Source organism: Heloderma suspectum, chromosome 5, assembly GCF_057233095.1.
Source record: "Heloderma suspectum isolate Gila_16-S chromosome 5, 16-S_ref, whole genome shotgun sequence".
Classification (NCBI taxonomy): Eukaryota; Metazoa; Chordata; class Lepidosauria; order Squamata; family Helodermatidae; genus Heloderma; species Heloderma suspectum.
This window is the reverse complement of record NC_139462.1, coordinates 168,526,870-168,546,725: the sequence shown is the minus strand read 5'-3', so window position 1 is coordinate 168,546,725 and position 19,856 is coordinate 168,526,870. Positions and strand designations below refer to the sequence as shown.

The following is a 19,856-nucleotide window of genomic DNA, read 5'->3' as shown; positions in this document are numbered from 1 at the left end:
AAGTCACCATGGAGTGGAGCCGGCCGTTTAGGATTTCAGTGGGAGGGATGGAGCACCTCCCCCCCCACGGATGTACGAAGTGAACCAGGTAAGTCGTTTCGTACATCCCTAGGTGCTTCAGTGACAGCTCAATTCATGACTACAAGACAGTCCTGATGTTTTGAGTTTTTCTATAACAGGTTCATGGTTATCTTAAGGAATAAAATCGTACCATAGAACATACATTAGTGAGTTGTTTTCTGATTAAAGAACCTGACTATTTGTAATTCAGATTAGTGTTCCTGTTCAGCTTTGTCACCTGCACATGCTTGTATATTTTGGATGTGTGTGGTATAACAGAGAATTGGAATTTCAGAACGATTGCATCATATGCAGAAGTGACTAGGAATGCACGGGCATCCTGCTTCTTCCCTTGGAAGGGATCAAGGCATTGTGAGCATTCAGCTGAGCACGTGCAAAAATCTCGAAGGACTACAGCCACCATCTCCCCTTCTTCCCTTGACCCAAGGTCCAGTATCTGGGGCAGGAAGGGGAAGGCAGCAGTGGTAGACATAGTGGGTCCTTGCCAGCCTCTAAAGAGCATCTTTGCTTGCTGGGGATGGGACTGGGACTACCACTACCGGTCCAAGAATCTCCAGTGGGAAACTGCTGCTATGCACATCATCTCTGCCAGGGAGAAGGCCCCTGGAGGAAAGGAATTGCAATTGTAAAGACAGGTAGAAAAGATGGGAGGGACCGACAGGAAAACTTTTCATTCCCATCCCTATGGACTATTTAACAGCATACTGTATAAGATAAGGATAAAAGATTTCAGAATAGAATTCAAGCATCCCCCCGGACTTAGGTATGCTCAAGTTCATTGAGATTCTCTTAACTCCACTTTGTAGCTCAGTTCATCTCACTCCCATTCCTATTTGTAACCTGTTTGTTTGTTTGTTTGTTTGAAAGTGCACACAAGGGACGTCAGAGAATTCCGCCACGGATCTCGGGGAGGCTGAATGCCAGCGCATTCGGCCCCCCGAAATCGGTGGTGGAATGGTCTGTCCCCCCCCCCCGGGATGAGACTTACCTGGGGTGGATCTTCCTGGCGGCGGTGGCTCCAGTGGTGGTTCGGCGGTGGCAGCTGCAGTGGCCGGTCTTCTGACCGGCTGCCGCCGCCGCCATTTCCAGTTAAAAAAAAAAAAAAAAGACGTGATAGGCTATGTAAAGATTTACATAGGTTTTTAAAAAAACCCGTGATAGGCTACGTAAATGTTTACGTAGCCTATCATGTCTGACTTAAAAAAAACAAAAACAAACCCGTGCGTACGCAAATGGCGGTGGCCACGGCCACTGCCATTTGCGCTCCTTATTTTGGCACGTCTTAGTCTACGTCAAGATTTACGTAGACTAAGACAGCAAAAATAAGGGGAACGCAAATAGCGTAGCGTCTGCTACGCTATTTGTGTTCCCCTTATTTTCACCGTCTTAGTCTACGTAAATCTTGTCGTAGATTAAGACGTGCCAAAATAAGGAACACAAATGGCGGCGGCTGTGGCCGCTGCCATTTGCGTACATGCGTTGTTGTTGTTGTTGTTGTTTTTAAAGTCAGACGTGATAGGCTACGTAAACATTTACGTAGCCTATCACGGCTGACTGCAGGGACGCAAACGGCGGCGGCTACAGCCACCACCATTTGCGTCCCTGCTAGCCAGCGGCCGGATGTCCGGCTGCTGGCGGAGCCGGCCGGTGGCTCTGCAGAATTCCTGCGGAGCACAGCCGGCCGGCCAGGATTCCGGGGGGGAGGAACGGAGCGCCTCCCCCCCGTCCAGGATTCCGCGGGGAGGGACGGAGTGCCTCCCCCGCACCATCAACATAATCCGCGAAAGGTAAGTGACTTTCGTACATCCCTACCTCCCATTGACTAAAGTGTGAAACTGTGTATTTCTTTTTTAAAACTGTGTATTTTAAAATGCTCATTTTTAAAAAATACACTTTTTGAATGTGATCTCAAGTTCAGGAATTCACAAACTCCCCCCCTCCCCATATATGTCCCTGTTTGTGTTTGAGATTGTGAGCAGGGCAAGTTCAAATGATTTGTAAACTGAAGTGAAATTCTCGTACATCCCTACTGGACATACAAGCTAAAGGTTGTCTTGGACACTGGCCAAGGTACTGCATTTCTGAACTACCCACACCTGCCCTTAAATATTAACTTCCATCTTTCTCCTCTTTTTTGTGGATTGTCTTTATCTGCCCATTCCTCCTGTAGATCTCATCCTTAGCATGTAAATAAATGTTGCTTCTAGATTTTTGAGTTCGGTGGAACATGGAGTCTATAATGTAATACAGCCGTTTGAATGAACAATTTATTTCAAACATTGTGGACAGTGCAGCACATGTATGAAATCAGTTTCTAGCTTAAAATGAAACAAAAGCATTAAAATGGGGTTTCTTAGGGACTAAACAAGACCCCATTTCACCTTTGATTCCTTGTAAATGCACAAGGCATAGTTCTTCCTAATAGAGAAAATAAGTAGAGCTCTGAGCTACTGGAGCAATTAAAAGAAAGAAAAACAGGGGAGACAGAGTGTAATCCTATTCATTACGTATTGTAGGCTTGTATAGAGGATCACTTTCAAGATGTGACAGTAATTCTCACTAATAGAGGAAAAGGGCAGGCTGTAATGGTGCCACTATTAAATATTGCCCACACTGAAACAAATACTTTATTTTATTTAATTGTATGATTTCTCTTTTGTCATCTCCAATAAGCTGAAACAACAGCCTTGTAGCATGTAATAATAAGGAGATGAAGGCTTCATAAATATTCTATAGCTCTCCTGAAATTGTTTGGTCTGTTGTCATCTTTATTACACTTTGCACAAGAGAAAAAGGGCTTCTTAATTATGGGAAGGTCTCTAGCCTTTTGATGCTGCTCTAGCAGCACCTAGAAAAAACAACAACACCCCAGGTGACTATTCTTCCAGTTACTGCAGCTGTATGCCCATTGCACCATCTAACAAAGACTCCCATTAGGTTAAAGTGCTTGCATTCTTCCTCTGAAATGCAGCCATTCAAAATCAGGCCTGCTGTTTGCTAGGTGGCTGAGGAAGTGAACATACGTTGATGCCTTCCACAAGATCAAGTTCCTTATTGGTCTCACCACTGAGTGGGGAAAAATACTTGCAAGAACATCCATCCTAAATGGAACTCAAGCATTACCCAGGACATTGGCCAGTACCCTGAACCTGGCTACTGATTTTTTTAGAATCCCTTACGTCAGGTCTTATATTTTAGATGTAATGTAAAGTATTGCCCTGTATCTTAGGTGTATTTCATTACTGGGCTCATACCGTATCAGAATCTTTTCTGTGGAAAAGCACACTGACTAATAAGGTTGGGGTAAGCTTACAGCACAGTGCACTATTGCACTATCCTGGTGATTTTAGTGGTTTACTCTCATTCAGAATTTAACAGAATGTCACCATGGTTGTGGGGCTCACTTTAAAACACTGGTTAAGTGTTTGTGAATACAGGTTTATCGTGTTGCTGAGATTGCCCTCAAGTGTGTCAGTAACTGACATTGCAAGTCTATGCATGTTTACTCCAAAGTGAGTTCCACTTTGTTCAGTGGGCATTGCTCCCAAGTAAGTGTGCATAGGTTTGCAGCCTATGCACTTGGAAAACATTTACACCAGCAGCTGAGTAGCATTGCACACCCATTCGCATAATTACTCACAGACCATTTTCAATAAACCACAGTTACTCATTATATTCAAAAATCTGACGAACTGTGGTTAGTCTTAATGAAGGCTGGGGGAGAAATTTGTCTGGTTTGCATTTTCATGTGAATTTAACTAATTTTGCACCTTTGAACCAGTATGTGAACTGAAACTCAGATCCTTCACATGTCTCTGAAATTTGCGGAGTTCTCCAATTAAAAAAAAGAGAGTAAAAAATAAGTATATTAGGGAAATGCAATGATTTTTATCTTAGGCAAAATTGCATACAAAATGCATGTATTTGGAGAAACATGAACAAAAATACCTACATATTTTTATGCAAACTTTAAATAAATCTTGATGTTCAGGATGAACCAAACTTAATACTGAGAAGTTGAAATAGACAGATTCACCCTTCCTACTGCATATACTAGTTCAAGAGTTCCAAAACCTCTCTGGGATGTGCAAATACAAATGAAAGGTAGGGGTAAGTGTCATCCACATACTGAGGACACCTCAGCCCAAGCAACCAGATGCCTTTCCCAAAGGGATGTCGTATGAAAATTTGGGTAATGTTTGCAAATCATGAGAACACTCCATGATCGCAACTCTGAATGTGAGCAGGAGAGCCTGTTCTTGCCAATTCCCAAATTTGCATTCATGCTTGAAAAAAATATGCATTTTAATGCTTTACTCTATATGGGGAAAGTACACATTTTGAATGTGCTCTTTTGAAAATGCACACTTTACCCATTTGACCGAAACAAGAAAAGGATGCAAACCAATGCGGGAGACAAAACAATACTAGCTTCAAATTGGTCTTCAGAGAATCAGTGTGATGATGAAAATTGCTTGTTCACAAATCCTTACTTCTCCAGTCATTTCATGTAGATGTTGAAAAGTATAGGAGACAAGATAGAACCTTGTGTCACTACACAAGCCAATGGCCAAGGGTTAAAGCAGGAATCCACCAGCACCACCTTCTGGATCTGATCCCCCAGGAAGAACTGAAACCATTGTAACACTGTGCCAAGAAGGGAACATTAAGCATTGGGCTGTAATTATCCCAAACTATTCGATCTAAATTTGGTTTCTTTACTAAAGGTCTCATCATGGCCTCCTTCAAGGAAGTGGGGATCATGTCATTCCTCAAGGTGGTGTTAACTCAGTCCTGATAGATATTAATAGCCAAGATGGGCAAGGATCGTGGTTGATTATCCTGGCTTGTTTCCCTAAACAATAGTAAAACTAACTTCAGTTCTCAATTCAGATAAAATGGGTTACCATGGTAGGCTGAAAACAGAAGTGTATGCTTCCAAGCTCCTCAGGGCTGCACCAGAGGAGGAGCATATGAGCCCAAGGCTCACCCAGGCTTGTTCCCATAGTTCAGAACTACGGTTTAGCATTATATCCAAACACAGCCATTGTTTGTTACTGGGCTGGTGAAAAGAAGTCCTCAGTAAGATCATAAAGGGATGTGTGAATGAAAACCCCTCAGTCAATTCAGACAGGTACGTGGTGGAGGCTTGCTTTAACATAGCTAGCTTTCTGTTTCTTTTGCCATTTTCCATTGCTTGCCTCTCCCTTTCCCCTTAGTATTTCTCTGCAGCAGTAACATTAGCTAACAGGCTGGCTTTTCCCATCAGATTTCGACCGCCATCTCGGCATTCCCTGGACGCTAAGATATTACACCTTTCAAGCTTTTGCTGTCATTAAACTTTGCAGAATATAGCCAAAGTGTGTGCATGGCCCCCTCCGCACAGAAAAACAGCCACCTGACCTGTCAACACATTACGCTTTGAATGTTGAGGATGTGCTGTTTGCCTTCAATAATGCTGTGGGCTGAGTTGAAGAGGGCTTTCACTGACTTCAATGGAAGCTTTTATGCATACAGAGTTCGCCGTATCAGGCCTGATGCCAACAGTGAAGTGCTCTTTGTCTCTGAATGTAACTGTCTTCTGGTGCTGCGATCTGATCATCTGAAGCCACACAGCTGATGCTTAATATTAGTTAGTAACTGTGGTGCTGAGAAATATGTGCTCTCATAACCCCTCAGATCCCCTAATGCTGTAGATAATTCAATCACACCCACCAAAATGACATTAATATAACATTAGGGGCTGGTGCAGACTAGCTAAAGACAGGAAATTGTTGCATGCAGGACTGAAATTCTATCCTTGGCTCTGCCATGTAGTGTGTGGGTGTTTTGAAGGCTCCTTAAAGAAAGTTGTTTTACATACATACAGCTGGATAATCATTTGACTGAGGCAATGATGGAGATTACTAGTTTTCTGTGCATTATTTGGATATAAAGCAAAACTGGACAAACTGTGTGTGTCTGTGTGTGTGTATTGTATTCAGGCACAGTGGGTTAGCTATGCATGGTCCTATTAAATACAACTCAGCTTCCAGGCTCCTCCCCTCCTCACTTTTCTTGGACTAGGAAGGCAGGCGTATGTTTTCTGATACCTGCCAGCGAGCTGAATATAACCAGTGTTTAATAAACCTGTTCTGTTACCAACATCTGTATGGAGCCTGAACTGAGTAATCAAGGTTCAACAGACACCACAACTCAGGGATTGATTTTGGCATAGCTTTTAATTTGAGGCTGGGCTGGGGTGGACTGTTTGTTTCTGCTCTGTGTCTCTTTTGCATTATTTCTTACCCATAATTCTATTCTGTTTCCACATTAATCTGCCAACCCCCCCCCACTACCTTTCCTAAAAATAACCCTGCCCTCTCAAAATATAGATTTCAAATGCATATTTTGATCTGTTTAGGGTGCAATCCTATGCATGTTTACAGAAAAATAAGTCCTACAAGACACGCCTAGGTCTGCGCCCTTAAATAATCAAGAACGGCATCGCAAGATTCGGAAAAGTATTAACTCTGTTGCCCAGCTGTGATCCAATCTGCACATCTGTCTGCAGATCAGGACATGTCATATAGGAGTTCTCCAGATCGTATTCCTTGAGCATCCCTAGCTACAGGTCTCCAAGGTTATGGCCCAGTGCTACGATTCGCCGTGCTATGTCATTTGCACTGCAGCTTCCTTGGCTCTTGATCACAGCATGTGATGCAAACATGCAGTGCCTGAACTTCATAGCAATGGGGATGGGGTAGTGGTTTCTTGGGAGCAGAGCAACCAGAGTAGTCAAAGTTGCTGCTTGCACCAATACAGCTAAGCCAGGATCGAGGTTGTAGTCACTCCCTTTAGAGCTCACTGACACTTTGTAAAATCTGCTGCCCAGTTTTAATTTGGTTCTTAACACAGAAGTTGAAGAATATACTGAATATCATTCAGAAACCATATAGACTAGAGGTTTCACCCCTCTAAAGTCAAGACTGACAAACTAGAGGGGTTCTCTAGGGTGTCCAGGGGCTTGTTCTGGCAAAGTAGGGACAGTGGTGCAGCTGGGCCTGGAGTTTGGGGCCATAGTCCAGGGCCTTGCAGCTCAGGAAGGCTCCAGGTAAGCAACCAGAGAGCAGCAGGTGATCAGGGCAGCAGAAGCAAACTCCATTTTGATGGTGCCACAATTTAAGTGAGTTTATAATGCAAAACTGCACATGCTCAGAGTATTTTTAATCTATCTATCTATCTATCTATCTATCAGGGATGGCAAATAGGTTGTTGTTCTAATATATCAGGAATGTTGAAGCAGTTGTAACGCGTGGAATGGTGGTAGTGGAGAGCAGGAGAACAGAAATGTTAGGTATAAGAATGCCGGAGGAATCCATTTGCGGGGTGGAGCTTGACAAGGTTTCGTCAGCACAGCCCCCCCCCCCTTCGTTCTGTGTTTTGCTACCTTGCCCAATTTGTCCTGCAACGAGTTGGACCGGTCAGTGGATTTTCCGTATTTTTCAGCTTGTGAAAATTACTGCTGGCTGGGTAATGCTGGGAGTTGTAGGACTTTTTTTCTATCTTAATATGCATAGGATTGCACCCTTAACCACTTAAAAAAGTAACATATAAATCAAGCCTCAGTCAGGAAGAAACACGGAACCAAGAAGACTTTTTAAAAAGAAGCAATGACTGAAGATTGCAGGATTTTGCTACTTCAAGATCACAATTTACATTTTTATTAATGTAAGCCACTTTGAGCATAGTTTTACCATAGAAAATCACCATACAAACACAATGGTAATGATGATGAATATGGTGGTTTTGTTTGTTTCCTTAAAAAAATTCATTAGAGAAAAACGTATTTGTTTTCTTTTTGAGTTGTTACATCCACTGCTTGGAAATGAATACGCCTAATGTATCAGCCATTAAAATAAAGGTATTGTTTATTTAATTAATTAATTTAGTTATTTAATGGATGTATATAAAGCAGACCATATTTAAAAAAATCTCCAAGTGGTTAATAGTAATATTTAATACAGTTTGTATAAATAATTTCAAAAATAAATAAACTCATCTGGAAAAGTAGTGGTATTAGAAGCTGCATAATAATTATTATTTCAGAGAGCTGAGGCACCTAGACATTTATAACTTGTAAATAATGAAAGGAAGTTCTGTAGGCTGACGTGTGATTCTTGTGCGCTGTAGGTGAACTCCATAAAATGCCTAACTTGCAATGATCTGTTGTTGACAGTCCCTGGTGGTAGCTGGCTTTCATCTTTTCTGTCTCAGATTTTAGGACTTTCTGTTAGTCTTTACCTTTCTTCCCCACAGCAATATTTAAGTTTAAAGTTTAAAAAGTGAAGAGGAGAAAGGGCTGGATGCGCCCAATGTTGTATGATCTCGAAAGCTAAGCTGGGTCAGCCCTGGTTAGTACTTGGATGGGAGACTGTGGGAATCAGGCTTCCTGCATTGAGCAGGGGGTTGGACTTGATAGTCTTATAGGCCCCTTTCAACCCTATGATTCTATGAAAAGCTGCATAAAATGTAAAATGAATAGCCTTGTGGTAAACACTTGACAGCACAATCTTATCCATGTTTATTCAGAGTAAGTCCTTTGAGTTTAATGGGGCTTATTCCCCCTTCCCACCCCACCCCCCAGGCAGTGGGTATAGGATTATTAGAGGACTGGCAACCATCTAGTGGTATGATCCTTCCCTAAAGGCATGCAGAATTCCCATGCATGTTTAGATAGAACAAGGTCCTATAATTCAAAGCCATGCTGGCTGGGGAATGCTGGGAGTTGTAGGACATTTTTTCTGTCTAAACATGCATAGGATTGCACCTTTAAATAATAGAAAACATTCAAGTAAAGACGAAGATTGCAGATGTTTGGAATGCAATGCTACAGTGTTATTTTAAAGATTAACCAACACTTTTTTAAAGCTCTGTATTTTTTTTTAAGTGATTGATATCTAAGTGAAGATCTGAGAACTGTCAGGGATATTCTGGGAGAAATCCTGGCATTATTTTGGCTATTATTTCCATTTTAAAATGCACTATCTTTTGAATGTTGCCTTAAACTGCAATCCTACACACAAATTGGTTAAAGCTAATTGTAGTTTATGAAATTTAAGCATACTAATTGAGTGCAGGATTGCAGCCTTATTTAATAACTGTGAGCAAACAATCACCAGAATGAGATTTCTCCACTCCACAAATGAGCAAAGTTACTGAATTTAAGCAAGTATGTTTCACTTTAGTTCAGGGGAGATGAACCATCTAGATTCTCCCATCAACTAGATTGCAGATCTCAGTTTTAGGAATGTCAGACTTTATCAGCGATAAAGTGGTAAAATTACTCTTCACTCATGAAATCCACTTGGTCTTGGCAAAGTTCCTGTAAATAATCCTGGGGAAGTCCCATTAAATCAATGGTATTTCTACACAGAGTTAAGTGTTTAGATCCCATTGACATCAATGGGATGTTGGTATGCCTTATGCCTAATTCTCTCTGGACTGAGCCCACTATTTCTTGCATAAGATACATCACAGATTATTAGGGTAATGGTAGATATTATATGGATAATTTGTAGTCGGGTCTGGGTGGAAAAGAAAACCAGAATAATAAACCTTAAATGCTTGTTTCAAAGCAGTTTTGTTTTTAATGAGTGGAAAACTACGTATTTCCTAATTTGCAGTAATTATTTTAAAGCACATTCTCTGGGCACATCCTAGGTGGGCTGCCCAGGTCATTGTGCAATAACAATATTATTCATCTAGCCAGTATACTGCCACATGAAGAAGCAAATTTATAAACATCCCATTATAGTAAGACTAGGTGACAGGTTTTCTTACTTGCAATAACTGAAGAATTTCTCCTTTCATATGTAGCCAATACATATTTCTGTGTTTATTTGCCAAGGCATTACTTAGGGCACCATCCTATGGGGATAGGCGGCTGCCTCTGAACTCAGATGTGACCACCTCTCCAATGCAGGGCAGAAGAAACATGGAGGGATCATTCCCTCTGTGCTTCTCCTGCCCTACATTTGCAGCAAGACAGCCGATTTCGGGAGGTGGAGTGGCGGAGGAAGTTGCCAGACGACATATAGGATGTGTTGTATCAGCATTACTGTCTTCCCCGCCCCAGAACGCCCCCTGGAACGCTCTGTTTTGGCTGCTCCACACTCCTCTTCGAAGTGCAGAGCTGTTCCGCGTTGCCTGTGAGGCAGCATGGAAGTGGGGGGGAAGGTCAGTTCTCCGGGATCTGACCTCGGAGCGCGGTCTCTGAGGTCGGTTCCTGGAAAACCACACATCCTGTGGCCGTCTAGCTGATAACTAGTGGCCATGGGATTGCTCCCTTAGCTTGTTAGAAGCCTAATGTAAGGCCTCAGACCTGAACCCTGCTATTATTAGTTTTAGAGGGGCTTAGATGATCCATAATGCTCTTTGACTTCGGTTCAGTTGGCTGCTGTTTTCCCTAATAGGCCTCTTGATTTACCAGGATGAGTCAAAGGTGGATAGCGTGGCTTCAGCACATTCCATACTAATGAGCTGGAGTGTCTTATCAAGATGTGCCTGGGAAGTGAAGCTTGTTTGCCTTAAAGCTGCAGGTGTCTCTGCTGGGAAAGCTCTGATTGTTTCCCTTCTGACCAAGCACTGTTAGCCTATGCTGGTAAAGTTGCAGATGAATGCTAAATAACGCTTGCTGTTGTCATGCTGCCTCATTGCTCACATGTATGGTATAAAACCCATTTTACCCCATGGCTCTGGGTTCAGAGAAGCTGTCTGATCCAACCATTGGGTACGCCTGTGTGCTGATGGTATTCAGTAAAGTACTACTTGTAAGTAAACCTGGATCTGATTTATCACTATCTTGGCACCTCTAAATTAAGAGGCCTACTGCAGGGGCACTACAGCTTGAAAGTCTAATTTCTCTTATAACCAGATTTAAGACAAAAACAAAACAAAATTTCCCCTATGACATTTCTGACCAGGATGTCAATCAAACATTGTTGGCTGGAAAATATTGCTTCAGTAGACGGTAAGCCTTGTTCCATGTATTAACTTTTAATGTGAAATATCAGGGCAAGGGTGGATTGTTTTTGATAATTATTTTAGATAATGCAGCCCCTCATTCTTACTATGGATTTGCTTTAGAAATGTCTTGCGAATCACCAATAGGTTTCAGAATGGGTTTCATTTATTCATAAATAAATAAGGCTGCAATCCTGTACAGATTTACCTTGGAGTAAAACCCATCAAACACAACTGTAGTCACTTCAGAGGAGATGGCTGGCTGGCTAATGCTGGGAGTTGTAGGACTTTTTTTCAGTCTAAACATGGATAGGATTGTACCCTAAATCATGTAAAACACTAAACCAACAATTTTAAGTACTAACTGAAGAGTCAAGTGTTCTTGACTAAACCATAGAAACTATGTGAAGGGCATCCATATATGCACTGATGATCCACAGTCATTTCAGTTGAGGGTGTCATGTTGTCTGGCCTCAGTCCTCCCTCTAGCTCAGAGGAGGATTGGTGGTAGGGAGGTTTCATCTAGTAATAGTATTTATGTATATTTACTTATTTAAAATATTTCTTGGACAGGAGCCCTCCCAAGTCAGCGTACAACTATAAAGCACATAATAAAATCTGATTTGGCAATAAAAACAATAAAGAACACAATAAAAAGAGTAAAAACACAATCAAAACAGCAAAAGCAGCAAGCAATCTAATAAATAAATAAATAAATAAATAATCAAGCACCAGCATAAAATAAAACTTACGGCAGAGAACTGCAGCTACACCAGAGTCCAGTAAGACACAATCAGGGAAAGGCCAGAGTAAAGCATTAAGTTTTGGGGCCTTCTTAAAAGTCTGCAATAATGGGGCCTGGCAAACCCCCAATGGCAACTAATTCCAGAGGTGTAGGGCCACTGTGGAAAAGACCCTCTCTCAAGTAGTCACCCACCTAACTGCTGTCACAGGTGAGCAAATGAGAAGGCCCTCTCTCACTGATCTTAAAGTGCGTCGAGGCTGATATGGGTGAAGGTGGTTCTTCAAGTAATTTGGTTCCAACCCATTTAAGGCTTTAAAGGTCAAAACTTTAGTTTTAAATTGGGCTTAGAAACATACTGGTAACCAGTGCAGCTGGCACAATATAGGTGTTATATGATCGGATCGGATCGCCCCACCAACCCTTGGTCAGCTGCATTCTGCACCAGCTGAAGTTTTGGAGTCTTCTTCAAAGGAAGCCCCATGTACAGTACAATACAGTAGTCCAATGTGTAATACACTCAGCAATATACTTTTAGTACTATGTGTGAATGGAATTACAACAATATTGCTTTTAATGATGAGAGAGCCCCAAATCCCCAAAGACAAGTCACAGTACATAAACAAAAAAGATATGATATTGTGAACTACCATTCCATCTGGCAAAATTCAGCTTTATGACCAATTATCAGAATGAATGTAACTAATGTAATTAATTTAGGAAAAAGTTATCTAAATTAATTCTAATTAGTGTAGTGACATTTGAGTGTTTTACTGATATAGTAAAGTGAAAAGCAGTAAAGCTTGTATGGTGGAAGTATTATTATTATTTTTGAATACTTTCTTTCCACACTGCTGTTCTTCAGCCCTTCAAAGTCACATGTTGCATTATTCCCAACAGTATTTGGAAAAGTCATACTGTAGAGGTCATGCTCTAGAGATGCTCCCAGAGGTCATGGTTAAAGCAAAGCACCCAGACAAATAATTTGTGCAAAATGTTCTCTTAAAGCTGAGGCATATATGTGGAATCAGAATATAAAATTAGGATGAGAACAAATAGGCATGGCAATTAAGACAAGGCAATTAAGGACTCAGAAATCGTATTGGAACTCAACAGACCAAAGGGATTATAGGCATGGTAAGATCCAGCTTGGGTGTAGGAAAAAGCTGATTGCAGACTGAGGGACAGGACAATGGTCATCATGACACATACTGAATGCAAAGATAATCACCAGTACTTATAATTTCATAGGGATGGCCCCTTCTCTACTTGTCAAGGCAGAGGGCTCCCAAACATCAAATATTCTGAATATAAGAGACAGGAGAAGGTACTCTAAAGAAAGGTTTTAAGGATTAATTTGATATTGATGGGGACATTGACTGAAGAGGACAATTAGAACTGAGATTAGGTACAGCAGGCATTAGTCACATGCATTGCTGGTGGCATCAGTGGCTGAATCTACACATAGTAGTTATACCATTATCATAATGATCAGTGTCCATTGGTGTCATGTGTACCAATAATTAGGATAACGGTATGATAATGGTATAACTGCTAGGTGTAGATTCAGCCAATGCATAGAGAGCAATATGTAGACCAGTTCTTATGTTGGCATGTTTGGCCAAATACACTGATGCAATTAGATCACATGGATTCAGAGCAAGGCACAAAGAGGGCCTTAGCCTGTGATACATAGAAAGTTTGCTTAGATGTTACACAGTCATGGATAGAACATCTCTGTCTTTCCCTTCAGTGGTCTGCGATTACAAAACATGTGTTGACAATTAGTTTTGGCTAGCATCAGTCCCTAGAGGGAGATGAATTTACTAATGAGCAACTTATTTTTTTCTGGACATTTTGCTTAATTTTATGTACATATACTGTACATCACTTGGATATTATTTGCCCCTGTTTACTTACAGATATTAAGCTGTGGGGAAAAGGGGGCAAAGTGCTAGCACAATCCAATACAATATCAAATCAAACTGAATGGAGCACTTGGTACTGTTTTAGTGCTCTTTACAGCTTTGAAACCCACACCAATCAAATATACTGCCTTTGTGAAGGGTGTCCTATTTAAGATTGTTGTTGTTGTTGTTGTTGTTCAGTCTTTAAGTCGTGTCTGACTCTTCGTGACCCCATGGACCATAGCACGCCAGGCCTTCCTGTCCTCCACATTCTCCCAGAGTGTGCTCAAGTTCATATTCATTGGATTGGTGATGCTATCTAGCCATCTCATCCTCTGCCGTCCCCTTCTCCTTTTGCCTTCAATCTTTCCCAGCATCAGGGTCTTTTCCAGAGAGTTTTCTCTTTGCATTAGGTGGCCAAAATACTTGAGCTTCAGCTTCAGTATCTGTCCTTCCAATGAGCAGTCAGGGTTGATTTCCTTTAGGATTGACTGATTTGACCTCCTTGCAGTCCAGGGGACTCGTAAGAGTCTTCTCCAGCACCACAGTTCGAAAGCATCAGTTCTTCGGCGCTCAGCCTTCCTTATAGTCCAGCTCTCACAGCCATACGTTGCTACTGGGAAAACCATAGCTTTGATTATACGAATCTTTGTCTGCAAGGTGATGTCTCTGCTTCTTACTATGCTGTCTAGGTTTGCCATAGCTTTCCTCCCAAGGAGCAAGCATCTTTTAATTTCATGGCTACAGTCACCGTCTGCGGTGATCTTGGAGCCCAAGAAAAGAAAATCTGTCACTGCTTCCATTTAAAAGATCACAGTTCTAGAGTAGATTATTACTCTTAGGCCTCGTTCTCACGCAGTGATAAGCCAGAATTGTGGAGAATTCTAGCTTATCATTCATGAGCCGCATCCTGGTGCATGCAGCCTGATCGCTCCTGCTTGGCTCCTCCCGGCTGCAGCAGCAGCTAAATTAACCAGAAACGAACCAGGAAGCAGAAATGTAGCATAACAGTCCAGCTGGGACTTCTAGCTTATCGCTCTCCTATTAAGGCAGGAATTAGAAACCAACAACAAACTCTGGCTTCAAACTTTGGCTTGTTAGAGTCTCCTCCATGAGTCTTCTCCCCTTGGAGAAATTTGGAGAAATGGTCCCCCCAATTTCTCTGCCCACAAATAGGGCAGAGAGTTTAGTGAGGCCATTTGCAGACAGCTGTAGACTGCTCCATGTCTCTTCTCTTCGAGAAGCAAGAAGTGTGAAGCATGGGACTCCATCAGAATTGTGTCTCGCCACTTCTCTCATAGTGTTTAACCAGTGTCTGGCTAAATCCTGGTTCTTTACGAAGACTTGGTGGTGTTCTTGATTTTATTTTATATAGTTAGGACTGGTTTTAAGTGTATCTTTGAGTTTCATTGTTTTTTCATTGTACCACTTTGAATGCTTTGGTGGCAGTGATGCGGTGCTATGCAAAGAAATGTTTAATTGGGTGACCCTCCAAGTTTTAGTATTACAAGAGACAGATAAAAAAGGGGAGAGAGAGAGAGAGAGAGAGAGAGTTTGTAATTTTATAATCTTCCCCCTTAGTCATTCTTTTTCTTAACTAACAGAAAGGAATTGCACAAATGTACGTGCCCTGTTTCTGAAAATGTGCTTCTCTTAAGGCTGGCTAATAAAAGTCTCCCATATGCCCCATTACTTTATTGCCAGCTTTAGAGACTGGCTCATTTTGTGTCTTGGGAAATCAACCATTTCTTTCATTTCAACAAATGACAATGCAGGTTTAATTTGATTTAATCAACATCCTCAGAAACCATCTCGATGTGTCTTGATATCCTCAAAAGGTGCTAGAACAGATTACATCCAATGGTATCATTCTGCTAGTGCAACATTTCTAGTGCTTGTGGAAACCCTGTTTTCATCCTTGTACAATGAGTAAATCCAATACTTTGATTCCGTTCCCACAGTCCATTGAACAAAATGTTGCACAAGCTGGTTCATAAGTTTTTTCACAAGGTGTTGTGCAAGCTGTTCCACAAGGCATTGACAGGTCATCACAACTTCATTAGGCAATGGTGCTAGTGGGCGTGCAACTCTTGTCATTCAACTGCTAGCGTGACCCTGTAAATAACCCAACAACTGGTCTTGTTGCTGATGATCAAAGAGCCAACACAGAACATTAACCACCTTTGTAAGGGTAGTCTTTGAAGGTCAGACCAGAAATGCAGAGACAGCATACAGAACATTACTGTACAGTTGCATTCAGGATTGTAAGTGCTGCACTTTACAGGAGCACTATAGGCTCATTCTGTTTCTTAAATATGCTTGGCAACTGAATAAGGTCTGAAAACACAATGAAATGAACATCCCCCCCCTTTTTTTCCTTTTTGTCTTTCAGGTATGGAAAAATTGTATCCACAAAAGCAATTCTAGACAAAAACACAAATCAGTGCAAAGGTAAGTGCCAGAAGTCCTCCCTGCGAATTCCACATCAGGTTGATTGGTTTGTGCTGCAAATGTTCAGGCTCTGACAGTGCAATTAACATAATGTACAGTATATTGAAAACATGTTTAATAATGCCAGAGCTCGGAGTTGTACTTCCAGTAACATTGCTCATTAATTTTTTTCATTAACAAACAAAATGAAAATCACAAATCAGAACTACTATCAAATTGCTTCAGCAGCAAAGTAAATTACCTTCTAACCACACAGTGTCATCTGATTTGAACAATATTATCGGTGATGCAAATTGATTTCCTATGTAAAAATGCAAAACCCTTGGGAAAGCTTTCCCAGGCAAAGCCCCGTTCTACTTTTCTTGCTTTTGACATCTTCTGCTCCATTCTTAGAAGAAGAAACATTGACTGTTGCCCAACAGGCTGCTTCTAAAATTGTGACATAAGCAAATGGGAATGCATCCTAGCAGCTCTTGCCGTTTATTTTTATTTCATGGCTAACGCTTTAAATTCTGTCTTTAAAATGAAGTTGCCTTCATAGTGCATCAGTTGTATGTATGTAGTTCCCTACATACTTTTAAAATACCTATATGCAAAAATCTTCAAGAGTGTAATAATGATATTTGTAGAAAAATTAGTATCTCATCATTTGTTTGGGGGCAGATGTTTCACTGGAGTTCTGTCTCTTATGGCACCATCTCACTCTTTTCATCGTAAAGTATTTCTTTTACCCTTATGATGTCCACCATTCATCTTCTTTCTAAAGAGTATGGTCGAGGCAAAAATGATAGTTTTAACTAGGGATGGTGCCAAATCTCAAGAGAGGGGTCGGGGTTGAGAATACAAATTCCCGTATTTTACTCCTCTGCTCCCCCATTCCATTTCAGACGCCTTTGCGGTTCAAGCCTGGTTTGGAGTTAAAGATGTTGTGGAAGTCTGGGAACGGGGTGGAGTCTGGCGGATATCCTCCCACTCCCCCCCCCTGCCTGGATGTCAGTCTGCAGATCCCTGTGTTTGCCCAACTCAACATGCACCTAGTCAGATAAGCTTGGGGATCCTCACTTACCTGCGATCCGCCATTTTGTGGGAAACCGTGGGTAAGCTTTTTATGTAAATAGACATTTTGCACAAAATGGCGGCCATGAATACCATTATTTATGCAAAATTGCAGGCACAAATAAACTAATTAAACCATTTATGCCAGCAATTTTGCCTAAATGGCACTATTTATGGCCGCAATTTTGCACAAAATGGCCATCTACATAAAAAAGTTGTCTATCAAATGATGGCTCATGGGTAAGCAGGGCACTGTGTGCCACTTACCATGCACCCATGGACAGTCTGGCAGGTCGCACCTAGCGGGGTCAGGCAGCCGGCAGGGGTCCAGCAACAGTGGGTGAGTTCAGCCATCCCTATTTGGAATTGACCTGATTCTGCCTTGGCCTTCTCTGCTGCTATGCCTTCCTTTCCTCAAACCTGACTCCAGACTTAGTAAGGCAAGGAAACGGTGCTGGAGAGGGCTTGCGGGCAGCCGTAGCTTCAGGACTGAGGCTTGAACTACCATATTCATGCATGACATTGTTCCCTGAAAAAGAGAAGTATGAGAAGTGCAGTGTCTGGCCTCCCTGAGGTCAGTAGTGGCCCCTGATACCAATGAACATGGGACTGAAGCTGGGAAAGCTCTCTCAGTTTTGGACTGGAGAAAAGAGGGTAGTGGATAGGGTTTGTGGAATAGTTTGATGGCTCTCCTGTGACATCACTGTCACAGTAGGCCACAGCTCAGAATGGGGCTAAGCTTAAATGAGTTATTTTGCTACTGGTTTCAGGTGGACCTGTTCTGAATCAAACTGGGGGGCTGGGGGGACCAGCCCAATATGAATTTCAAGACCCAAAGCACATGCAATGGTGGCAGGTGTATCTTTAAATGTAGTTCTACTCTGCTCCAGTCCTATCTAAAGGATTGGTTGGTGGCAATACAAGCAAAAATGTCAAAGGGGCACATGGGCAGTAGGGTGCTGAACCTTCCCCCATCTTTTTCCCCTCAGCTGCACTTTTCCCATGCACACTTTCTGAACTGGAACCCAGTTGGGTGAAAAGGACTGTGCACGATGGACTACAAGAATAAGAGTGGTGGTGGGTGGGGGGTTTAGCACACCAACTCTGCAGAACTGTTTCATCCTTTAAAAACATTCTGCTCTCACCCTGATGTTCAACTTAATGGAGGCAGCCCCGCATTTGAGCCTACTGGTCGGCCACCATCACAACCATGATAAACTGCATGTCCAACAAAACAGAATCACCAACATGTTCAGCTGCTTCAAGGCAGCTGTACTGGTAGTTGACTGAGCGGCAGTGATAAAGTGACTACATTTTATCAGAAGTTTTATCAGTTTATCAGAATCTGAGTTTTTGATAGCCTTGTCATTTCTGGTCAGAGTAACATTTCACATTGGTTTTACTGCATCATCTCCCCTTTTGATCTCATTATACTACCTACACACACTCTTTTCCCACTGGAAATCCTTCCAAATTACTTCAGTTATCATGATGTAATTCTCTAGTGAGGATGTGAGAGCCATGGCTATGGCTATACATATTAAGGCTTCAGAATACAGTCCCCTCACACGCGCGCGCGCACACATACACACACTCCACTGCCTCAGTTATTTGCTCAGGATAAGAAGATCTGATGATCTTGTTCAAGAGACAGCAATGAGGGTTTTCTCAAGGTTATAATAGTCTACCTGGTGATGACACAGATTCACACTCAGGGAAGAGCTCCTTTTGCTTTCTTCTGCCATTACCTTCTCTCATATGAACCTGCCCAACCATACAGATCTTCATCAGAGTTGCTTCTCCCCTCTCATCTTTGGAGTTGAGGCAGGTGGTGACTGGGGATAGGGCTTTTCTGTGGTGGCACCCCACTTACAGAGCTCTGTTTCCAGAACTGTCCACCTGGCACCAACCTTGTTTCTATGTCTGAGTATCAGGTGATTCTTTCCCCCTTTGCCTGCACTTTCAGTGGATTGCAAGGTTTGCCTTTGCTGCTGTTCTTGGACTTGTACTGCCCTTCAGTTTTCATGTTACTGTTTAATCAGGTGTTAGGCTGCTTTTTCTTGTCTCTCTCTCTCTCTCTCTTTTTTTTTTAAGTTTGAGACTGCAGTCCTGCGCTCCAGTGAAATCAGTGGGCTTTCCCTCTGAGTAGACATGCATAAGATTTCTCTGCATATATGTGTTATTTTGGTAACTTTGTTAATTGTCTTGAATTATGTTTTTGTGTTTTGTTTTAATTTGGAACCTACCTTGGGCATCTTCTGTATGGTTGAAAAGTGAGGTAGAAATACCCTAAATGAATGAGTGATTGCATAAATATAGCATCTCTTGCTGTAGGCAATACTGGGAACACACTCTGAGCTCTGTTTTTATATCTACATCTGCCTCTAGCATACCAACAAATAGAATACTGATTGTGCTTCCCTGCTTGCTTGCCTGCCTGGCCATAGAGCTACTACCTTTGCTGCCTCTGCAGGAGGCTGTGGGATGCTTTGCTTCCTAGCCAGAGGAGGCAGGAGCAACAGCCAGCCCAGGGGCAGGAGCACGACTGACAGCTTAGCATTTGATTGCCTGTTATGCAGGGCACAGATGTTAATTTCAAAACCAGAGCTCACAGC

The 19,856-nt window shown here is 42.0% G+C and overlaps 1 protein-coding gene across 3 annotated transcripts in view; it reads left to right on the top strand.

The window, feature by feature from the left end:
* The window catches only part of RBMS3 (RNA binding motif single stranded interacting protein 3), a 1,080,127-nt gene that overhangs the window by 583,552 nt on the left and 476,719 nt on the right, over positions 1-19,856 (top strand). For all 3 annotated transcript variants that reach the window (XM_084858281.1, XM_084858283.1, XM_084858282.1), the window contains one exon: positions 16,127-16,185. In XM_084858281.1, coding sequence (XP_084714407.1) covers positions 16,127-16,185 — 59 coding nt within the window. The remainder of the gene's footprint in view (positions 1-16,126; positions 16,186-19,856) is intronic.